This window comes from Vulpes vulpes, chromosome 10 (assembly GCF_048418805.1).
Source record: "Vulpes vulpes isolate BD-2025 chromosome 10, VulVul3, whole genome shotgun sequence".
NCBI classification, from domain to species: Eukaryota; Metazoa; Chordata; class Mammalia; order Carnivora; family Canidae; genus Vulpes; species Vulpes vulpes.
The window spans coordinates 29,038,771-29,059,295 of record NC_132789.1 but is presented as its reverse complement, the minus strand read 5'-3'; the positions used below and the strand labels follow the sequence as shown (position 1 = coordinate 29,059,295).

Sequence of the window (20,525 nt, the reverse complement as noted above, 5' to 3'; positions counted from 1 at the left end):
GGGGGACAGCAGTTCCAACATTATTCTGCCTTTTGTTCTATTCAGGCCCTCACATTCACGCCATTCACATTGCCCACCCACAAGGAGGACAAGACGTGGACACTGGCCATCTGCTTTACTCAGCCTACCAATTCATATGCTAACCTCTTTAAGAAACACCTTCATAGGCATGCCTGGGTGGCTCAGTGGTTGAGCGTGTGCCTTTGGCTCAAGTCAGGATCCCAAGGTCCTAGGATCAAGGGGTGGGCTCCTGGCAGGGAGCCTGCTTCTCCCTTTGCCTGTGTTTCTGCCTATTTCTATGTGTCTCTCATAAATAAATAAAATCCTAAAAAAAAAAAAAAGAAAGAAAGAAACATTTTTCATAGACACATAGACACATCCAGAAAAAATGTTGAAATCTGATATCTGGGCCCAGGGAAGTTGACACATAAAATGAACCATCATGCTTTCCTTTGCTCTTTCTCTTATACTAATGGAGGCATCTGATCCTGGAAACCCCGGGATCAAGTCCCACATCGGGCTCCCTGCATGGAGCCTGCTTCTCCCTCTGCCTCTCTCTCTCTCTCTCTCATGAATAAATAAAATAAATGAAATCTTTAAAAAAGAAACAAAATGAATGGAGGCATCTAGCAGCCATCTTCGGAGGATGTCTCCATTCTCAATCAGGCGATGGTAAATCTAGGACAGAGTAGAAAGTAAATACTCTTGTGCAGTTAAATGTAATTTCTTAAGTATTCTTAAATATTTTTTACTGTGGTAAAATACATGTGGAATAAAATCTACAATTTTAATCATTTTTAAAAGTGAACATTTCAGGGGATCCCTGGGTGGCTCAGCGGTTGAGCACCTGCCTTCGGCCCAGGGCGTGATCCTAGAGTCCCAGGATCGAGTCCCGCGTTGGGCTCCCTGCGTAGAGCCTGCTTCTCCCTCTGCCTATGTCTCTGCCTCTTTCTCTCTTTCTGTGTCTCATGAATAAATCTTAAAAAAAAAAAAAGTGAACATTTCAGTGGCATTAAGCACATTCACACTATTGTGCAGCTGTTGACACCATCCATCTCCAGAATGTTTTCACTTTCCCAGACTGAAACTCTGACCCCATCTGACAACAACTCTTTGTTCCCCCTCCCCAGCCCCTGGCAGCTTTGATTCTACTCTGTCTCTATGGATTTGCCTATTCTAGGGACCTTAAATACGGGAGTTGCATTTGTCCTTTTGTGTCTGGCTTGCCTCATTAGCATAATGTTCTCAAGGTCTGTCTATGTTGTAGCAGGTGTCAGGGTTTCTTACCTTTTTACAGCTGAATAATGCCCCATTGTTTATTCATATGTCGATGGACACTTCGGTTATTTCTACCTTTTGACTATTGAAAATACTGTAGCTATAAACATAAGTGTACACATATGTCCTTGAGATCTTAGTTTCCATTCTTTTGGTTATACACCCAGAAGTGGGGTTACTTTTTTTTTTTTTTAATTTTTATTTATTTATGATAGTCACAGAGAGAGAGAGAGAGAGGCAAAGACATAGGCAGAGGAGAAACAGGCTCCATGCACCGGGAGCCCGATGTGGGATTTGATCCCGGGTCTCCAGGATCACGCCCTGGGCCAAAGGCAGGCGCCAAACCACTGCGCCACCCAGGGATCCCAGGGTTACTTGATTATATGGTAAATCTATTTTTAATTTTTTTTGAGGATCCTCCATACCGTGTTCCAGAGCAGCTGCACCATTTTACCTTCCCAACAAGTGCAAGAGAGTTCTGATTTCTCCACATTGTCACCCACATTTGTGTTTTTCTGTTCTTTTAATAATAATCATCACAGTGGGTGTGAAGTGGCTTCTCATTATGGTTTTGGTTTTTTTTTTCACTAATAGTGAGTGATTTTGAACATTTTTTTTCATGTAGGAGTTTGTAATTTGTATATCTTTGGGGAAATGGCTGTTTAAGTCCTTAACTCACTTTTTAAATGGGTTAGGTTTTTTTTTTAAGTAAATTTTATTAATTTATTTTAGAGAGAGCGAGAGCATGTGCATGAGTGGAGGGAGGGGCAGAGAGAGAGAGAGAGACTCTCAAGCAAACTCCCCACTGAGTGCAGAGCCCCACACGAGGCTTGATCCCAGGACCCTGAGATCATGAACTGAGCAGAATCAAGAGTCGGATGCTCAACCAACTGTGCCACTCAGGCGCCCCCGGGTTGGGTTTTTTATTTTGAGTTGTCAAAGTTCTTTCTACATTCTGGATACGAATCCTGTATCATATATTTGATTTGCAAATATTTTCTTCCATTCTGTGTATTGCCTTTTCACTTGCAATTGTGTCTTTTGACTCATATAAGTTTTACATTTGATGTAGTCTGATTTGTCTATCTTTTGTTATCTGTGCCTTTGGTATAATATCCAAGGCATCATTGCCCACAAGTTTTGGTATGGTGTTTTTATTTCTATTCATCTTAAATATTTTCTAATTTCTTTTGTGATTTCTTCTTTTGCCCCATTGACTATTTAGGAGCATGTCCAATTTCCACATATTTGTGAATTCCTCAAATTTGCTTCTATAATTGTTTCCTTTTTTTCCCTAAGATTTTATTTATTTATTTATTTGAGAGAGAGCACAAGCGGGGGGAGGGGCAGAGGGAGAGGAAGAAACAGGCTCCCTGCTGAGCAGGGACCTGACATGGGGCTCTATCCCAGGACCCTGGGATCATGACCTGAGCCAAAGGCAGATGCTTAACTGGCTGAGCCGCCCAGGTGCCCATTATGATTGCTTTTTTATTTCAGTCCTTTGTGGTTAGAGAATATACTTTGTATTATTTCAATCCTTTTAAATTTAGTAAGACTTGTTTTATCACCTGCCACAGAGTCTATTTTGGGGAATGGTCCATATGCACTTGAGAAGAATGTGTGCACCACTATTGTTGGGTGGATGGACTGTTCCAGAAATGTCTACTGCCTTTTGTTGGCTTACAACATTGTTCAGATCCTCTATTTCCTTGTTGATCTTCTTTCTAGTTTTCCCATGTACTATTGAAAGTGGAGTATTGGAAGCTGAGACTAATATAACACTGTATGCTATGCACTGGAATTAAAACTTAAAAATTTAGTAAAATTAACAAAACAAAAGATCACCAATGAATCCAGAATGAAAACTTTCGATAAACAGCCAGATAAGAAAAAAGAAAGAAAGAACCAAACTGGAGTATCAGAGTCTCCAACCACTATTACTGAATGGAGGAATCTGAACAAATCCTGAATATGGGTTCTGATACTTGGGATCAGATCAAGAGTGGGGGAGGGCACGGGAGGCAAATAGTTCACCCTCCCAAAGGAAAGAAAAAAAAGGATAAGTTCAGGATGACGTTAGTGTACCTTAACATCACTCACTCAAAATGAAAAATATGAAAAAGAGTTAAAATTTAAGGAAAATACTACAGTCCTCTGCAAGCCTCTTGTCCCGGCTCCCTGAGGCTTCCCCCCTCACCACAGGGCTAAGGCATCACGGTCTGGATGCCCGAAGTGGGTGAGCAGGGGTTCTAGCTGGACTCTCTGGAATGCAGCTGAAACGATGGAGCTGGAAGGGTGATTGTCCTTACAGGCCAACCACAGCCCTTCCCTCCACTCAGGGCCTACGTTCCAACTGGGAAGTGTGGAAATACCTCTCAAATGAGCACTGACTTCTCATTTCCTGCCATCTCAGTAGACGAGCACACCAAGAGGCATCGGCTTCCCAATATTCTGTCCTCCGACCATCCAGATCGTTCTCCGCTTCAGCTCAACAGACGTCAGATCTGTCCCCCAGAGTCCCCCCACTGGCCACAGGTGACCACCACTGACTTCCAACACCTATTGGGCAAGCGCAAGCACCATTCAACAAGGCTGCCAGCGGTACAGAGTCCCATCTTGTTACTCCAAGTGTGGCCCCAGGGCTGGCCGCCGCCCCCACCCCACCACCTGGAAGCCTGTAAATGAAATAAAAATAAAAAATAAAAAGCCACATTTCCAGGGCCACCCCAGACCTGCTGGATGTGAGTCCACATTTTCACAAGGTCCCTGGCATTCTTCACATATCGAAGTCCGAGAAAGCAAGTCCTTAGGCCTCGTCATCTGGTTCAACCTCACCCAGCAGGACCCAAAGTCCTCTCCCTGGAGCCAGGCTGTCGCTGCCCTCTTAGTTTCCTGGACCCGTGAACTACCTCTCTGAGCTTTGCTGGGTGGGGAAACAGACAGGCATTTGACATCACTGGTGGCCGTCCTTTGTCCATTAAAATGGCCAGGACAGGTGCGTGAGCAGGACTGGCTTTGTCTCCTGTGAGTCTGTTTCAAGCAAGGCTTAAATACCTGGAATGCCTGGATCCAGTCCAGGGAAGGGGTGGGGGCAGACCTGGGTAGGCCAGAGCTGCCACTGCACCAGCTGAGAAAGCCCAGCCCAGTCCTCAAGAGTCCCCAGGATGCAGTCACACCTGGATTTTCAAACTTGGCCACCACGGGAGGATGTAGTCTGTGGCAGCGGCTGCCCACAGGCTGTGGCAGGGCAGCTAGGGTCACTGAGCTTCAGTACAGCCCCTCCTTCTCCCTGAGACTGGGGCCTATCCCAGGTGAAGCCATAGCTTCTGAACCCGGGGCAGGGGGTGAGTGTCACACCCACATGGGGACCTGGGGGCGGGGGACACCTTCCACTTGGACCCCTGAGACAGACCCTGGCCCAGCTCCAAAGGTGCAGGAAGCCCGGGGTCAGAGGCAGCAGTGGGCCAAGCATTACAATAGGAAAAGCTGGACTGAATCAGGGGCCTCCCAAGGGCTGCCCCTGTCCCCTGCCTGATGAGCCACCAGGACTACCAGGACCACAGCTCCAGGACACACTGGGATACAGAGGGCCTAAAACAAAGGGTGGTTTCAAACATGAACTCCAGGTCAGTAACCGTGAAGGGCAGGGTGGATTTGACAACTAGCTTCTGCTGGTGCGCAGAAGTGTGCTGCTAGATCGCATTTTCCCCAAGTTTTCCCATCAAAACTCACAGTAAGAAAGGCGTGTCCCATTGTCATCCAAGCACATCTATGTATTTCAATAACTGAAGCAAAATCCCATGAACCGTCACCAACCTGCCCCTTGCACAGGACGCTCTCCTTTCTCCTGTCTGCTCTAGGCTACCCCGCTTTTGCAAAATGCTAGTTGCGACCCACTGAACCGCTGTCACAACCCTCTGAGTTACAACACAAACGTTGAAAAGTGACAGGTGATATATAAGTAGGGTTTCATTTATTTTTTGATAGCCGGTGATTTTTCCTCAGCCACACCAGACGGACCAGGTGGGGAAAACACTAACAATAGCAATAAGAAATGGGATCATCACAGCCACCCTCCATATGTGCTGTGCTTGCAGTACTTCTCCATTTCAAGAGCACATTCAGGGGCCCCTGGGTGGCTCCATTGGTTAACTGCTGGACTTTTGGCTTCGGCTCAGGTCATGATCCCCTGGTGATGAGATCGAGCCCCATGTCAGGTTCCACATTCAGCAGGGAGTCTGCTTCAGATTCTCTCTCTCTCTCTCTCTGCCCCTCCAACCCCCAAAAATAAAGAAATGAAATAAAATCTGTAAAAAGCATGTTCAAAGGACAAATGCTATATGATTCCACATATATGAGGTTCCTAGAGTAGTCAGATTCACTGAGCCAGGAGGAAGGAAGGGGGTGCCAGGAGCTGGGGGAGGAGGAATGGGGAGTTACAGTGTTTCAAGGGGACAAGTCTGGGAAGATGAACAAGTTCTGGAGGGGGATGCTGGTGAGGTTTGCACAATAGTGTGAATGTGCTTAACACCTCTGAAATGGCTAAGATGCAAATGTCATTTTATGTATATTTTACCACGAATTTTTTTAAAAACGTGGACAAAAAAGCACTTTCACATCCGTCATCTCCCAACTTGGACCTCACCATGGGCCTGAAAGTGAGCAGAGCAGCCTTGCTACCAGCAGCATCACCCCACAGAGCCAGGCCCTCGCCATCCCATGCAGGTGCCCATCCCCCCTGCACCGCCACTGCCCACACCAAAGCATGAGGTTCCTGGGCAGACAGTTCATGGTTATTTGGGGGAGAGGGAAAAGGGACTCATGGAAGCCATGATTGTGCATTGTGCCAACACTATGCTCATGATCATGACCTCCGGATAAAACCTATGAGGGTGAGTGTGTGTGTGAGTGTGTGTGTGTGTGTGTGAGAGACAGAGAGAGAGAGAGAGATGACACCCCTGACATACTGAACATGGTGCATTAAACACTATTTTTACAATTGTATCATGATTCCTGAACTTGAACATTGGCTTCCTGCTAAACTAAACCTGTTTCCTCTCCTGTCACCGCCTCTGCCCCAGGCTGGTGGAAGCCCCAGCCCCAGCCCCAGCCCCAGCCCACTAAACGCAGGCGGCTTCTGCTCCACTGGCATTTCACTGCCCTCCATGGCCTCTCCCGTCCCAGGGGAGATGCTCCACACACCCCGAGAAGGAAGGCAGGAGCAGGTGTGCCCACCCGGGGCCCCAGGGGCAAGACCAGGCTTGCAGCTGTGGGGAGAGACGGTTGAGCCCTGGATGCCGACCACCGCAGGGCAATTGGCCAATGGCCCGCTGGGAGGGCCTCCAGGAGTGACAGCCTTGGAGAGAGGGGGCACCCTTGCAGAGGGGCCACTTAGGCCAGGGGACACTGGGGGAGCCACTGCCGGCAAGAAGGCCCAGGGTCCCTACTGACTCTTCCAGGGGGCGCAAGCCTGCGGGTCCTGAGCCCCCGAGGGCGGATGAGGCCGGGGACAGGTCAGGTGGGCGCTCAGACGCCCTGGGGGCAGAGCCCGGGTCCCAAGCCCAGCTGGCCCCTGCTGCTGCTGGGCCTGGCTGTGGGTGCCCACGGCCGGCTGCCCTCCACGACAGCAGTGCCACCGGGCAGCGCCCCAGGCCCTAGAGCCCCAGGAGGAAGCAGCTCTCGGAGCCTGTGGGACAGGTAAGGGACCGAGGCCCGGGGGAGGGAGGGAGGCTGGCAGCGAGGAGGGGCAGCCACGACAGACACTGGCTTCCTTCAAAGCGCTGACATTTTGTCCAGGGTGCATCGGTTTGTGTTAAGTTTTTGCAGTATTGTATTAAAATGCTATCTATCGCGATTACTGAGTTTTTTGGCACCCAGGCCTAGCACCTCACTCCTCAGGCTGGCCCCCCGGGAGGGAAGAAACAGGAGGCAGGGGCAGGATGAGGTGAGGGTGGGTTGTGGGTGCGGAGCTGGCCCTGGGCCCCGCTGCTTCCTCCCCGGAGCTGAGAGTGCAGGCTCCAGCTGGGGGGGGACTTCCCTGCTGTCCCAGGGTCCTGGGACCCCCAGCCAAGGCCTCTTCCTATGACTGAGCCCACCCAGGGTGCAAGCGCCTCTGTGGGAGAGGCTCCTGTGAGGGTCTAGGCGACCACCGTCTGTCCCCACTGGCTGGGTGACCCCAGCCCGCTCCTCTCTGTGAAGTCCCTGGACATCTGGGTCCCCTTATGATAATAAGGACAGCCAATCACTGTAGGGGCGGGACCTCCCTCAGCGCCCCGTGGTCCCCGTGTTAGAGATGAGGATAGAGGTCCTGAGAGCTGAGGATCAGAGCCCTAGGTCTTGGAACAAAGAGAGGCCGCAAGGGGCTGTGCCCTCCGGCCTCCCAAGACGGGCTGGTGCCCAGGCGAAGCCCGGAGAATGTTATCGTTTGTGAAAACAAGGAAGGAAAAACCACTCAGGAAACCGATCACCAGGCGCCCCGGTGGCTCAGCGGCTGAGCGCCTGCCTTCGGCTCAGGTCGTGACCTCGGGGTCCTGGGATCGAGTCCCGCATGGGGCCCCCTTCATGGAGCCTGTTTCTCCCTCTGCCTCTGCCTCTCTCTGTGTGTCTCATAAATAAACAAATAAAGTCTTTAAAAAGAAAAAAAACAAAAACAGTCACGTGAGTGGCAGCAGGGAACTGCGTCTGTGAGAGGAGCATTAAGGGGGGGCCGGGGTGCGGGCGCTGCGGGCGATGGGAGGGCCGACCCCAGCCAGCCTGGCCATCCAGCTACCAGCATCGCTGTTGTCAGCTTGTACTGTTTCCAGCACCCGCCGATGGCAGGAAAAATTGGCTTTTGCCCCACGCATGGAGCTGTTGCCACTTATGCGCGTCCCTATTCTCACTGCTTCTCTGCCCCGCTGAGGCCCTGCTCTCCCGTCCCCCCCCCACACACACAGGACCAGTGGGTGTAGAGAGGGTGGGCGTGAACCACGGGGGTCAGAGCAGTCTTGAGGACAGACCCTAAGACCCTTTCTGGAGCAGCAAGGTGCGGGGGCGGGGGGACATGACCAAGCTGGTCTTACAGATATAGGGGTGCTGGCCGGTGATGGGGTGTCTCCGGACACAGGGAGCAGGAGTCTGCGTGGAGAGTGAGGGGCACAGGTACAGCAGGGATTGGGGCTGGGATGGGGAGGGGGCAGCAGACAGCGGAGGCTTTCTGCACCTGTGCCCCCCCCCACCCGCCCCAGTGCCCCAGGTGCTTGAGGGACTTAAGTAAGGGACTCTCAGAGTCAGAATTGCATCTTGGGAAAATGGCTTCGGATTTTTTGATGGAGGATTAAAGCTGCAGAGAGGGGTCTGTCCACACAGCGACCAAGATCACCTGTGAAAGTGGCAAGTGAATTCAAGGTCATGGTACCATGATGATGGGTTGATGGAGAAGGACCGGGCACTCTCATGGATGGTCAGTGTGAGGCGAAATTCTTGGAACAAATAACACCATCTGTCAAGATTCATAAAAATCTAGGGGGGTCCCTGGGTGGCTCAGCGGTTTAGCACCTGCCTTCGGCCCAGGGCGTGATCCTGGAGACCCGGGATCGAGTCCTGCATCGGGCTCCCTGCATCGGGCTCCCTGCATGGGGCCTGCTTCTCCCTCTGCCTGTGTCTCTGCCTCTCTCTCTCTCTTTCATGAATAAATAAATAAAAATCTTTTAAAAAATTCATAAAAATCTGCCTTCCTTTTAACCAAGGAATTCCACTTCTAGAAATTTATCTCCAAATAATCAGCACTTGAGCTAAACATTTTGTGTTCAGAGGAAAATGTGGGAAACACCCTCAATGTCCCACAATAAGAGAAGGTGAAATAAACTATGATATATCCATGGAAGGGAATAATAAACTCATTTTACATATATATATATTTGGTGACTGTAATAACTAATAAAGATTTCTATTTTTATTTTACTTGAATTTATTCAGAATAAAAGTCCCTCTTTGAGTATAGTAGTTGTATAAATTTTAATAAAGTCGTTGACTCATGTAACTATCACCACAATCAAGATAGAGAATCTTTCCATCCCCACCCCAGTTACTGTGTCCCTTTTGTAATTATTCCCCTTCTCTGCCCCAACCATGGCAACCATTGATCTCCCTGCCCTATACTTTTGCCTTTTCCAGAATATCATATAAATGGAATAGTGCGGTGTGTAACCTTTTTGGAAGTTAAACTTTTTGGTTTTTTTTTTTTAAGATTTTTTTTTTTTAATTTGAGAGAGAGTGTGCTCACAAGTGGGGGGGAGTGGCAGACAGAAGGAGAGGGAGAAGGAGAAGCAGACTCCCCACTGAGCAGGGAGCCCCATGCGGGGCTCAATCCTGGGACCCTGAGATCATGACCTGAACTGAAGGCAGAGCTTAACAGACTGAATCCCCCAGGCGCCCCTTATTTTGAAATCACTGTATATTCACATGTAATTAAAAGTCACCTGTGGGGCAACCTGGGTGGCTCAGGGGTTTAGCGCCGCCTTCAGCCCAGGGTGTGATCCTGGAGACCCGGGATCGAGTCCCACGTTGGGCTCCCTGCATGGAGCCTGCTTCTCCCTCTGCCTGTGTCTCTGCCTCTCTCTCTCTCCTCTCTGTGTTGCTCAAATAAATAAAATCTTAAAAGAAAAAAAAAGTCACCCATGCCCTTCACCTGGTTTCCCCCAATGGTAATGTCTTGTAAAACTATGATAAAATATCACAACCAGGACACTGACTTCGAAATTGTTATGGTACAGAACACTTCCCCCACCGCAGATTCCTCGTCTTGCCCCGGTCATGCCACCCCCACTTCCCTCCTTTCCAGGCCCCTTCCTTACCACCTGGCGACGACTAATTTGATCTTCATTTCTAATTTTGTCATTTCAAGATTGGTCTATAAATGGGATTACATCGTGCGTGACATTTGGTGTTTAGAGTTTTTCAGCCAGCATAATTTTCTGGGTGAACAGAATCTTTTGAATCTGCCTTCTTTAGTTCAACATAACACCTTTGCAATTCGCCCAGGTTATCCCGTTTATCAGTAGCTTGTTCCCTCCCGTTGCTGAGAAGGCTCCATGCTTCAAAGTGTGATATTTTGTTTAGCCTTTCACCAGTACGGTGTTGAATGGAAGAGGCAAAAATAGGCACCCATGTCTTGTTCCTGACCTTGAGGGGAAATCGTTCCACATTCCGCCAGTGAATATTCCTGCCTGAATATGCTGTTCACTGTGGAGTTTTCATAGATGGTCTTTATAAAGTGGAAGAAGTTCCCTTCTACTCCACGTTTTTAAAGTTTTTTTGTCATGAGATTGTGCTGGATTTTGTCAAATATTTTTCTGCATCGATTGAGATGGTCACGTGGCTATCATCCCTCCTTCTATTATTGATTTTCTTAAGTTGAACCACCCTTGCATTCCTGGGATAAATCCCTCTTACTGTGTGATTCTTTTAATATGCTGTTGGATTCACTTTTCTAGTGTTTTGTTGAGCATTTTTGCATTTGTATTCATAAGGGTTAGTAGTTTGTAGTTTTCTTATGATGTCTCTGTTTGCCTTTGATATCAGGGTAATTCTGGCCCTCAAAGAATGAGCTAGGGTGTGTTCCTTTCTTTTCCATTTTTCGGAAGAACTTGTGAAGGATTGGTGTTAAATTTTCTCTAAATATTTAGTTTAGGGGTGCCTAGGCAGCTCAGTTGGTTAAGCATTTGACTCTTAGTTTCAGCTCAGGTCATGATCTCAGGGTCATGGGATCAAGCTCCATGTCAGGCTGGGGGCTTAGCACAGAGTCGGCTTGAGATTCTCTCTTGGGAATCCCTGGATGGCTCAGAGTTTTAGCTCTGCCTTTGGCCCAGGGCATGATCCTGGAGTCCTGGGATCGAGTCCCATGTCAGGCTCCCTGCATGGAGACTGCTTCTCCCTCTGCCTGTGTCTCTGTCTCTGTCTCTCTCTGTGTCTCTTATGAATAAATAAATAAAATCTAAAAAAAAAAAAAAAAAAAGATTCTCTCTCTCTCCCTTTCCCTCTGACCCTCCTCCTGCTCATGTGCAGGCTCAATAAATAAATAAGTAAGTAGGTAACTATTTGGCACATACCTATAGGCATACAAAAAAATATTTGGTTTTCTGGTGAAGCCATCTGGTCCTGGACTTTTCTTTGTGGGAATGGATTTTGATTATCATTTTAATCTCTTTAGTTGTTATAGGCCTATTCAGGTTTTCTTTTTTTCTTTTTTTTTCTTTCTTTCTTTCTTTATTTTTTTTTTAGTCAGTTTGGGTTGTTTGTGTCTTTCTGGGAATTTGTTCATCTAGGTTATCTGATTTGTTGGTATTCAGTTGTTCATGTTATTTCCTTACAATCCTTTTCATTTTTACATGGTGTGTAGTAATGTCCCAACTTTCAGTCCTGACTTTAGTAATTTGAATCTTCTCTCTCTGTTTTGTATTTTGTCGGTCTGGTAATGGTTTCTCGAAGCTGCTAAATTTCACAGAATCAGTTTTTGGGTTTACTGGTTCTCCCTATCTCTAATTCATTTATTTCTACCCTAATTACTATTATTTCCTTCCTTCTGCTAGCTTTGGAATTAACTTGTTCATTTTCTATTTCCTTAGAGTTCAGTTATGGGTTTGAAATCTTTCTTCTTTTTTAATAGAAGCATTTTTATAGTTATAACTTTTCCTTAGAGCACCTGTGTCACTGAATCCATAGGTTTCAGTGTGCTACGTTTTCATTTTCATTCATCTCAAAGTATCTTTGCATTTCACCAGTAGTTTCTTCTTTGATCCATTGATGACTTAAGACTGTATTGTTTAATTTCTACATATTGTTTAATTTTCCAGTCTTCCTCCTGTTGTTGACTGGTAGTTTCATCCCACATGGTCAGAGAAAATTGCAAAATTTCAGTATATTTTAATTTGAGCCTTGTTTTGTGACTTTTTAAATAAGATTTTTTAAAAAGTAATCTCTGCACCCAGCATGGGGCTCGAGCTCACAACCCCAAGACCAAGAGTCGCATGCCCCATGGACTGAGCCAGCCAGGTGCCTGGAGCCTTGTTTTGTGACTTAACAAATGGTCTGTCTTGAAGAATGTTTCATGGGCTCTTGAAAAGAATTTTTTTTCTGCTGTCGTTGGGTGGAGTATCCTATATATGCCTGTTAGGTCTACTTGTTTTATAGTGTTATTATGAGCAAAATAAAATATTAAAAAATTAAGTCCTCTATTTCCTCATTGAGCTTTGGTGTAATTTTTCCACATATTATTGAAAGTGGGGTATTGAAGTCTCCAAATATTATATTAGGACTTCTCTCTCCCTCCAATTCTGCCAATGTTTGCTTACATTGTTACTGTTGTTAGGCTCTTTCCGTTTATGATTGCTATATATTCTTGATGGATTAACCCTTTCATCAATACATAATTTTTTTTGGACTCTGGTAATAATTTTTCACTGAAAATATATTTTGTCTCATATTAGTAGAGCCACCCAGCTCTCTTTTGGCTGCTATCTATCTGCATGGAATCTCTTTTTCCATCCTTTCCCTTTCAATCTTTATATACCTTTGGATTGAAAGTGACTCTCCTGCAGACAACATATAGTTGGATCTTGTAGAGTTCTTTTTATCCATTTTGACAGGTTCTGCCTTTTAATTGGAGTTTAATCCTTTACATGTAATTACTAATATTGAAAGACTGACTTTTGCCATTTTGCTATGTGTTTTCTGTCTGACATCTTTTTTTTTCTCAATTTTCCTGTTACAGCCTTCTTTTTTTAATCAATTTTTTATTCCCTTGTCATTTCCTTTCTGGTATATGCTTTTGGTATTTTCCAAGTGGCTACCTTGGAGACTACAACTAACACCTTCAATTTATAACAACTGTGTTAGTTTGCTAGGGCTGCTATAATCAATAGCCACAGCCTGGCAGGTTTAAACAACAGAAATTCATTTTTTCACAATTATGGAAGCTAGAAGCCTGTTATTAAGGTCTCACTTGGGTTTCTTTCTTGTGGATGGCCACCTTCTCCTTGTGTCTTCACATGATCATCCCTCAGTGTGTATCTGTGTCCCAGTCACCTCTTCTTATAAGGATACCAGTTATGTTGAATTAGGGCTCACTCTTATAAGCTTATTTTAAGTTAATTACCTCTTTAAAACTCTATATCCAAATAGTCATATTGTGACTTCAACATATGAATATATTAGGACTTCAACATATGCATTTGGGGCATTCAGTTCAGCCTATAACAACAAACTAGTTTGAATTAATCAACTTTATGTTGATAATATGTAAACACTGTGTTCCCATACCTCTCTGTTCCTCCCTCTTTACCTTGTTATTGTTACAAATGCTATTTCATTGTGTGTCTATTAACATAGATTTTATAATTGTTGTATGCATATGTCTTTCAAGTCACATGGGGGAAAAGTAGTTAAAACCCAAAAATAGGGACGCCTGGGTGGCTCAGCGGTTGAGCATCTGCCTTTGGCTCAGGGCGTGATCTCAGAGTCCTGCAATCAAGTCCCACATCGGGCTCTCGGCATGGAGCCTGCTTCTCCCTCTGCCTGTGTCTCTGCCTCTCTCTCTCTGTGTGTGTGTCTCTCATGAATAAATAAATAAAATATTTAAAAAAATAATAATAAATATAAAAAATAAAACCCCAAAATATAACAATACTGGATTTTATATATATCCATTTAGTTGCTCTTATCAGTGTTCTTTATTCTTCATACAGCTTTGGGTTGCTATCCATTGTCCCCATTCTCTTCTCTCCCAAGCCCTGGAAAACACCATTCTACTTCCTGTTTTTATGACTTTGACTCCTGTAAATACCCCATGTAAGTGGAATCATGTGGTATTTGTGAACCAACAGTACACAAGGGTTCCAATTTCCTCACATCCTTACCAACACTTGTTTTCTAGTTTGTTTTTTTAATGGTAGCCATCCTGATGAGTGGGAAGTGGTATCCCATGGTACCTTAATGGTCTTAATTCGCATTTACTTAATGATTAGTAATATTGAGCATCTTTCATGTGCTTATTGGCCATTTGTATATCTTCTTTAGTATACTTCTTTAGAAAAATGCCTGTTCAAGTCATTTGCCCATTTTTTAAAAGATTATTTATTTATTTATTTGACAGGGAGAGAGAGAACAAACAAGGGGAGGTGTCAGGCAGAGGGGAGAGGGAGAATTAGGCTCCCTGCTCTGCCTAATGCTTGGCTTGATCCCAAGACTCTGGGATTGTGTCCTGAGCTAAAGGCAGATGCTTAACCAACTAAGCCACCCAGGCACCCCTCTTTGAATTGGATTGTTTGGGGGTTTTTTTGTTGAGTTTAGGAGCTTATATATACTCTAGATATTAACCTTTTATTACATGCGTAATTCACAAATTTTTTTTTCATTCTGTGGGTTGCCTTTTTACCCTGTGGATAGCATCTTCTTGATATACAACATTTTGAAATTTTCATGAAATCCATCTTGTCTAGTTTTTCTTTTGTTGCCTGTGCCTTCAGCCTCATATCCAAGAAATCATTATAAATCCAAAGTTATAAAGCTTATTTATTTATTTATTTATTTGAGAGAGAGAGAGAGAGAGAGAGAAAGAAAGCGCACAAGCAGGGAGAGCTGCAGGCAAAGAGAGAGGGAGAACCAGGCTTCCTGCCAATCAGGAGCTGGATGTGGGGCTTGATCCCAGGATTCTGAGATCATGACCTGAGCCGAAAGCAGACACTTAAATGAGTCACCCAGGTGCCCCAGTTTTAAAGCTTTTGTCCTATGTTTCTTCTAAGAGTTTCATCATTTTAACTCTTATATTTACATCTTACATCCATTTTGAATTAACTTTTGTATATGATGCTAGGTAAGAGCCCAACTTCATTCTTCTGCATATGAATATCCACATTTCCCAGCACATTTGTTGAAAAGACTGTCCTTTCCCCACTGAATGGTCTTGGCACCCTTGTCAAAAATCATTTGATTATATGTGTAAGAATTTATTTCTGGGCTCTCTTTTCTATTCCATTGGTCTGTATTTATGCTGATACCATACTGTCTTGATTATTGTAGCTTTGTAGTAAGTTTTGAAGCCTTGTAGTGTCATTCCTCCAACTTTGTTCTTTCCTTTCAATATTGTATTAGCTATTCTGAGTTCTTTGCTCCTCTATATAAACTTTAGAATCAGTTTGCCAATATCCACAAAATACTTTGCTGGGACTTTGGGATGCATTGAATCTATAGATCTGGACTGAGGGTTGGATAGTGAGAGCACTCACGGTCACGTGTGACAAAATATGATAAGGAAAAGAGCTGGATTGGGGGAAAGGTGGTCAGTCTAATTTGGACATGGTGAATTTGAGATTCCTGTTGGACACGCAACTGGAAATGGTCAATAGGCAATTTAGGGAGAGCCGAGGAGCAGGTTTGGAGCTGAAATAGACTCGAACCTCACCAAATGGGCAGGGGTGGGAATTCACAATGTAGGAAGATGGCAAAGAAGGATCCAGGGTGCGAGTCTGGGAGTCAGCTGCCATGCATGGGCAGGGGTGAAAGGGAAGTCAGAGGAGGATAATGGAGGGTCTCAGATGCCAACAGGAAGAGAGTCATTAAAAAGAGAAGCTGACTCTATGTTGCATCCTGTAAAGACATAATGTACAACAGGAACTGGGGAATTGCCTAGGAAGAGGACCCTGTTGGCTCTGATCTGAGAGCTTTCAGAGAGAGATGGAGATGCAAACCAGGGAGGCCTGCCATGTGCCAACATGTGAAACAGTGTCTGGAGCTACTGTTGGATGGATAGATGGGTGGGTGGGTGGATGGATGGATGAACACATGGACAGTTGGATAGGCAGGTGGACAGAAAAACAGTGGTCTGAGAGATCAAAGGAAGCTTCATCAAAGAGGTAGGACTGAACTGTGTCTTGATGTGTAGAGAACAAGTGGGAGGTCTTCACACGAAAGCACTATAAGTTAGGAATGACCCAGTCCCAGACCAGTAAGTCCAGGGAGGAAGCCACCTGTCTGGACCATGGGACATTGTAGGAGAGGGATCTTCAGAAGCCCTAAATAAGGAGACATCAAGAAGGTCTGAGTTAAGGACTTGCTGTGCCACACCACATGACAGGATGAGGCACCAAGGGATTTACTGAACACCTACTCCATGCAGTGTCACTGTCACCACTGAGGAATAAGAGGTGACCAGGGTAGCCTTGGGAAAGGGAGAAACATACTAGACATGAGTGGGCCTGGGGACACCTCTGGGCTGTGGGCTCATCCTCTATGAGCCTGGCTGCCCAGCCCCACCTGCTACAATCCTCTGCCCATCACAGGTTTCTGTTCTGGCCTGGCCCCCATGGGGCAGGCCCCAGGTGCTGGCCCGGTGGATTTTGGCCCGAAACTCAGTCACCCTGGTTTGTGTTCAGTGAAGGAATCCAGCTCACCGTCCTAGGTAAGTGGTTCTCACCATGTTTCTCAACCTGTCCCACCCCTTTGTTGTCTCAGGAAAGTTATTTTTATTTGGGGGCTCCTTCTTGTCTGCCCTCCCAGCCTTAAGGACTGATCCCTAGCAGATTTGTGGGATCTGGGGAAGTAGAGTGGTCTCAGGGAAACCAGCAAGAAGGACCCCAATGGTACAAGCATTTACCTTTAGATTCTGATCGTTGAATGTGTCCAGATTCCAGGGGCCTAGGCTGGGGGTAGTGATCCAAAAATGGGGACTCCTTACCTTCTAGGGCAGACACCTGTGTGGGGTCTAAGGCTGGTTCTGACTAGGGGCACTGGGGAAGCCTTAGAGAGAGTCCCTTGGGGTCTTGGCTGAGAGCTTGATGTCCACCCAGGCCAGGGCCACACGGGAGGATGGGGTCATGGCTGGGACTGTGACCTCAGCCTTTGGACACACAGAGGGGCAGCCTCAGAGGAGGTCATGGAGAGACACAGGGCAATATGGTTTGCTCTAGGCTTGAGTGCTCAGGGCCTTTGCTAGGCTATGAGGACACAGGGACAGAGACACGAGTGATGCAGGACAAGATGACCAGAAGCACAGCTCTCCCAGGATGTTGGTCAAAAGGAGCAGTTCCCGTGGGTCAGAATCTTATCTGTCCCTGGTGCCCTATACCCCCAAGCCCCAGGTGTCCCACCTTCCTCAGAGGGTATTTTAAATTCAGGAGATGACAAAGTGGGGAGTGGCTGGGGGCTCAGAGCTACACGGCTGCGCTTAAAGTCAGAAGTCATCAGAGGTGCTCAGGTGGCGGTGGGGCCACGGTGCCTGTCATCTGAGGGGAGTAGCCCCAAGAGGGCAGCAGAGGTGAAGGGTTCTGTGGTCGAGGCAGGAGGGATAGGGAAGATGGCAGGGCCTTGGGGTGTTCAGTCTTCCCAGGAGGCAGGGTCAGAGTCCCCTTTGAGGGGGACAGGGGCTCCATGCCCACCGGGCACGAGGCCTCCACACATGCCGTCTGCCGTCGGGGTGGTCCTGACAAGCTGGGTAGGGGACTCCAGGTCATAGGGGAAACACCGGGATCCAGAAGAATGAGGTAAAACAGGGGCTAGATGTTGGGCTGAGGAGGAAACTGAGGCTGCAGATGCACGTCTCACACATCGGAGAGAGGTGACCTGGAAGGGCTGCCAGGAGCACGGGGGCTGCCTGCTGTCCAGGGTTGGGGAGGAAAGGAGGGCCCCCTGGGTGACCAAGCGTGGCCACCGTGGGAACGGCCACAGAGGCTGTGGACAGGGGAAGGGCGCCCAACACCCGGACTCTCCCTGCAGCTCTTGCCCTCTCCTCGGGCCTCACAGGTCAGCCCAAGGCCTCCCCCTCGGTCACGCTCTTCCTGCCACTTTCGGGGGAGCTCGGCACCGACAAGGCCACCCTGGTGTGCCTCATCAGCGACTTCTACCCCAGCGGCGTGACGGTGGCCTGGAAGGCAGACGGCAGCCCCATCACCCAGGGCGTGGAGACCACCAAGCCCTCCAAGCAGAGCAACAACAAGTACTCGGCCAGCAGCTACCTGAGCCTGACGCCTGACAAGTGGAAATCTCATAGCAGCTTCAGCTGCCTGGTCACGCACGAGGGGAGCACCGTGGAGAAGAAGGTGGCCCCCGCAGAGTGCTTGTAGGTCCCGATGCCCCCCGCCCACCTAAGGGGGCCCGGAGCCTCAGGACCTCCAGGAGGATCTTGCCTCCCATCTGGGTCATCCCGCCCTTCTCCCCGCACCCAGGCAGCACTCAGTAAAGTGTCCTTCCTTCAATCAGAAATCGCGCTCTCTGCTCATTTGGGTTCAACACTTAGTGTCCTGAACTCAACCATCCTCAAATGTGAACATGATTCTTTCCCCACTGTGGGAAAGGAGTCTGCAGAAGGCATTGTCACATTTTTTTGAGGGGTGGTTTTACTCTTACCCAGAATTTCCCGAGAATATTCCAGAACAGGAAATACCAACAGCAGAACCAAGATAGAATGGGATGCCCAGGTGGCCCAGCGGTTTAGCTCTGCCTTCGGCCCAGGGCCTGATCCTGGAGACCCAGGATCGAGTCCCACGTCGGGCTCCCTGCATGGAGCCTGCTTCTCCCTCTGCTTGTGTTTCTGCCTCCCTCCATCTCTCTTTCTCTCTCTGTGTGTGTGTGTCTCTTATGAATAAATAAATAAAATCTTTTTTAAAAAAATTAGCTCCATTCAATCCTGGACATCACTGAGAACACCAAGGTCCATCTGGGGACTTTCTCTGTGGCACTATGGGCCTCCAGGGGCCTCTGGGCATCTGGGATCCTGGCTGCTTTCTGACTCTAGTGGGGAGAGAGGACCCAGTCCCAGCACCCTCAGCCCTTTGGGAACCCTGGGCTCCCGCTCCTCCCCTGCACTCTGGGGGGCTGGAGGGGGTAGGTCAGGTGTGTCACTGTGGGTGGTGACCACAGCCAGGTTGATGGCGACCCCCGGCTGAGGGCTGCTTGAGGGCTGTGCCTTACCACATGTGGTGCCCAGACCAGCAGAGAGCCCGATGTGGGACTCGACCCGGGACCCAGGATCACGCCCTGAGCCGAGGGCCGATGCTCCACTGCAGGGCCACCTGGACGCCCCTCCCTCGGACTCTCCAGTTCCCAGCGTGGGCCCCGTGCCTGTGCGTCCGCCAGAGGGTCCCAGCAGGCCCGCCGGGGCCGCAGACTCCTGAACAGAGCCGGGGTGGGTTCTGGGCGCCCATTTCACAGACGGGTCGGCTAAGGCTCCAACAGCGTGCCCGGGTCACAAGGCGAGCTCCAGGGTGGTTGTCAGCCCCCCGTCCCGCTCCTTCCTTCCAGGCCCTCAGTGAGCCCTGCTGCGGGCGGCAGCGGGAGCAAGGAGCGGGCAGGGCGGCCCACCACGGCTCACCCCAGAGCAGCTCTCCAGCCAGGGAACCCCTGGGAAGCCCACACTGCTTCTCACTCACTTGGGATAAGATTGAACCAACAGAAACATCAGCAGATGCCCGCCTTGGCGTCCCCGTTAGGGCTGTCAGAGCCCTGTAGCTGAAGGTCACTGACCAGGAGGGCTCCCCAGTGGGGGGGACCCCAGGCAGGCAGGTCCCCACTGTATGGAGGAGAGTAGCCAGTCTGGGGGGTCCTAGCAGTAGGATCCAAGGTGGCCCCCTGCCTTCGGGGGGCCTCCTTCAGGCTGAAGGCCTGGGCAGAAGGACAGGACTGAGTCAGATGAGGGAGGGAGGCTGTGGCTTCCTTCTCACCCCAAAAGCCAGAGCCCAGAACAGCCTCAGGTGGGGGAGGGCAGAGGGACCTGAGGGGAAGGGAAGGGGGCTGGGGGAGGGGATGAGAGGGAGGCTCCTCTGTGGTCACCGCCAGGAAGTACAGATGGCCTCACCTGTGACTGAAGGTAGCAGGTTTGGGACAGGGCCAGGGTCTCTGGATCAGTTTTTCCAAAAAGCCAGTTGGTACCTGGGGCCGCAGCTGACCTATCTGGCCAGGAACCCAAGTGACAGTCACCCTAAGAACAGAGCACCTGTGCCCAGGGTGGATGACAGGGTGGCGGGACCTGTATCCTAGATGTCCCTGGACATTCCCAGTTCAGGCCTGTGTCCCAGTGTGCTTATTAATAGCACCCCTTCCACTCCCAGAAATGTCCCAGTTTGGATGATAAGGGTTTTTTGTTTTTAAATATTTTATTTGGTCAGCTCAGGTGGCTCAGCGGTCTAGCACCGCCTTCAGCCCAGAGCATGATCCTGGAGACCCAGGATCAAGTCCCACGTCGGGCTCCCTGCATGGAGCCTGCTTCTCCCTCTGCCTGT

The 20,525-nt window shown here is 48.4% G+C and overlaps 1 protein-coding gene across 1 annotated transcript; it reads left to right on the top strand.

Annotated features, from left to right (window-relative positions):
- Positions 1–6,775: 6,775 nt before the first annotated feature.
- LOC140594326 (immunoglobulin lambda-like polypeptide 5) lies at positions 6,776–18,496 on the top strand. The gene is made up of 3 exons (XM_072725266.1): positions 6,776–6,975; positions 16,593–16,711; positions 18,052–18,496. Exons 1-3 carry the CDS (start codon positions 6,776–6,778, stop codon positions 18,369–18,371), a joined length of 639 nt encoding a protein of 212 aa, XP_072581367.1. The 3' UTR covers positions 18,372–18,496.
- Positions 18,497–20,525: the final 2,029 nt, after the last annotated feature.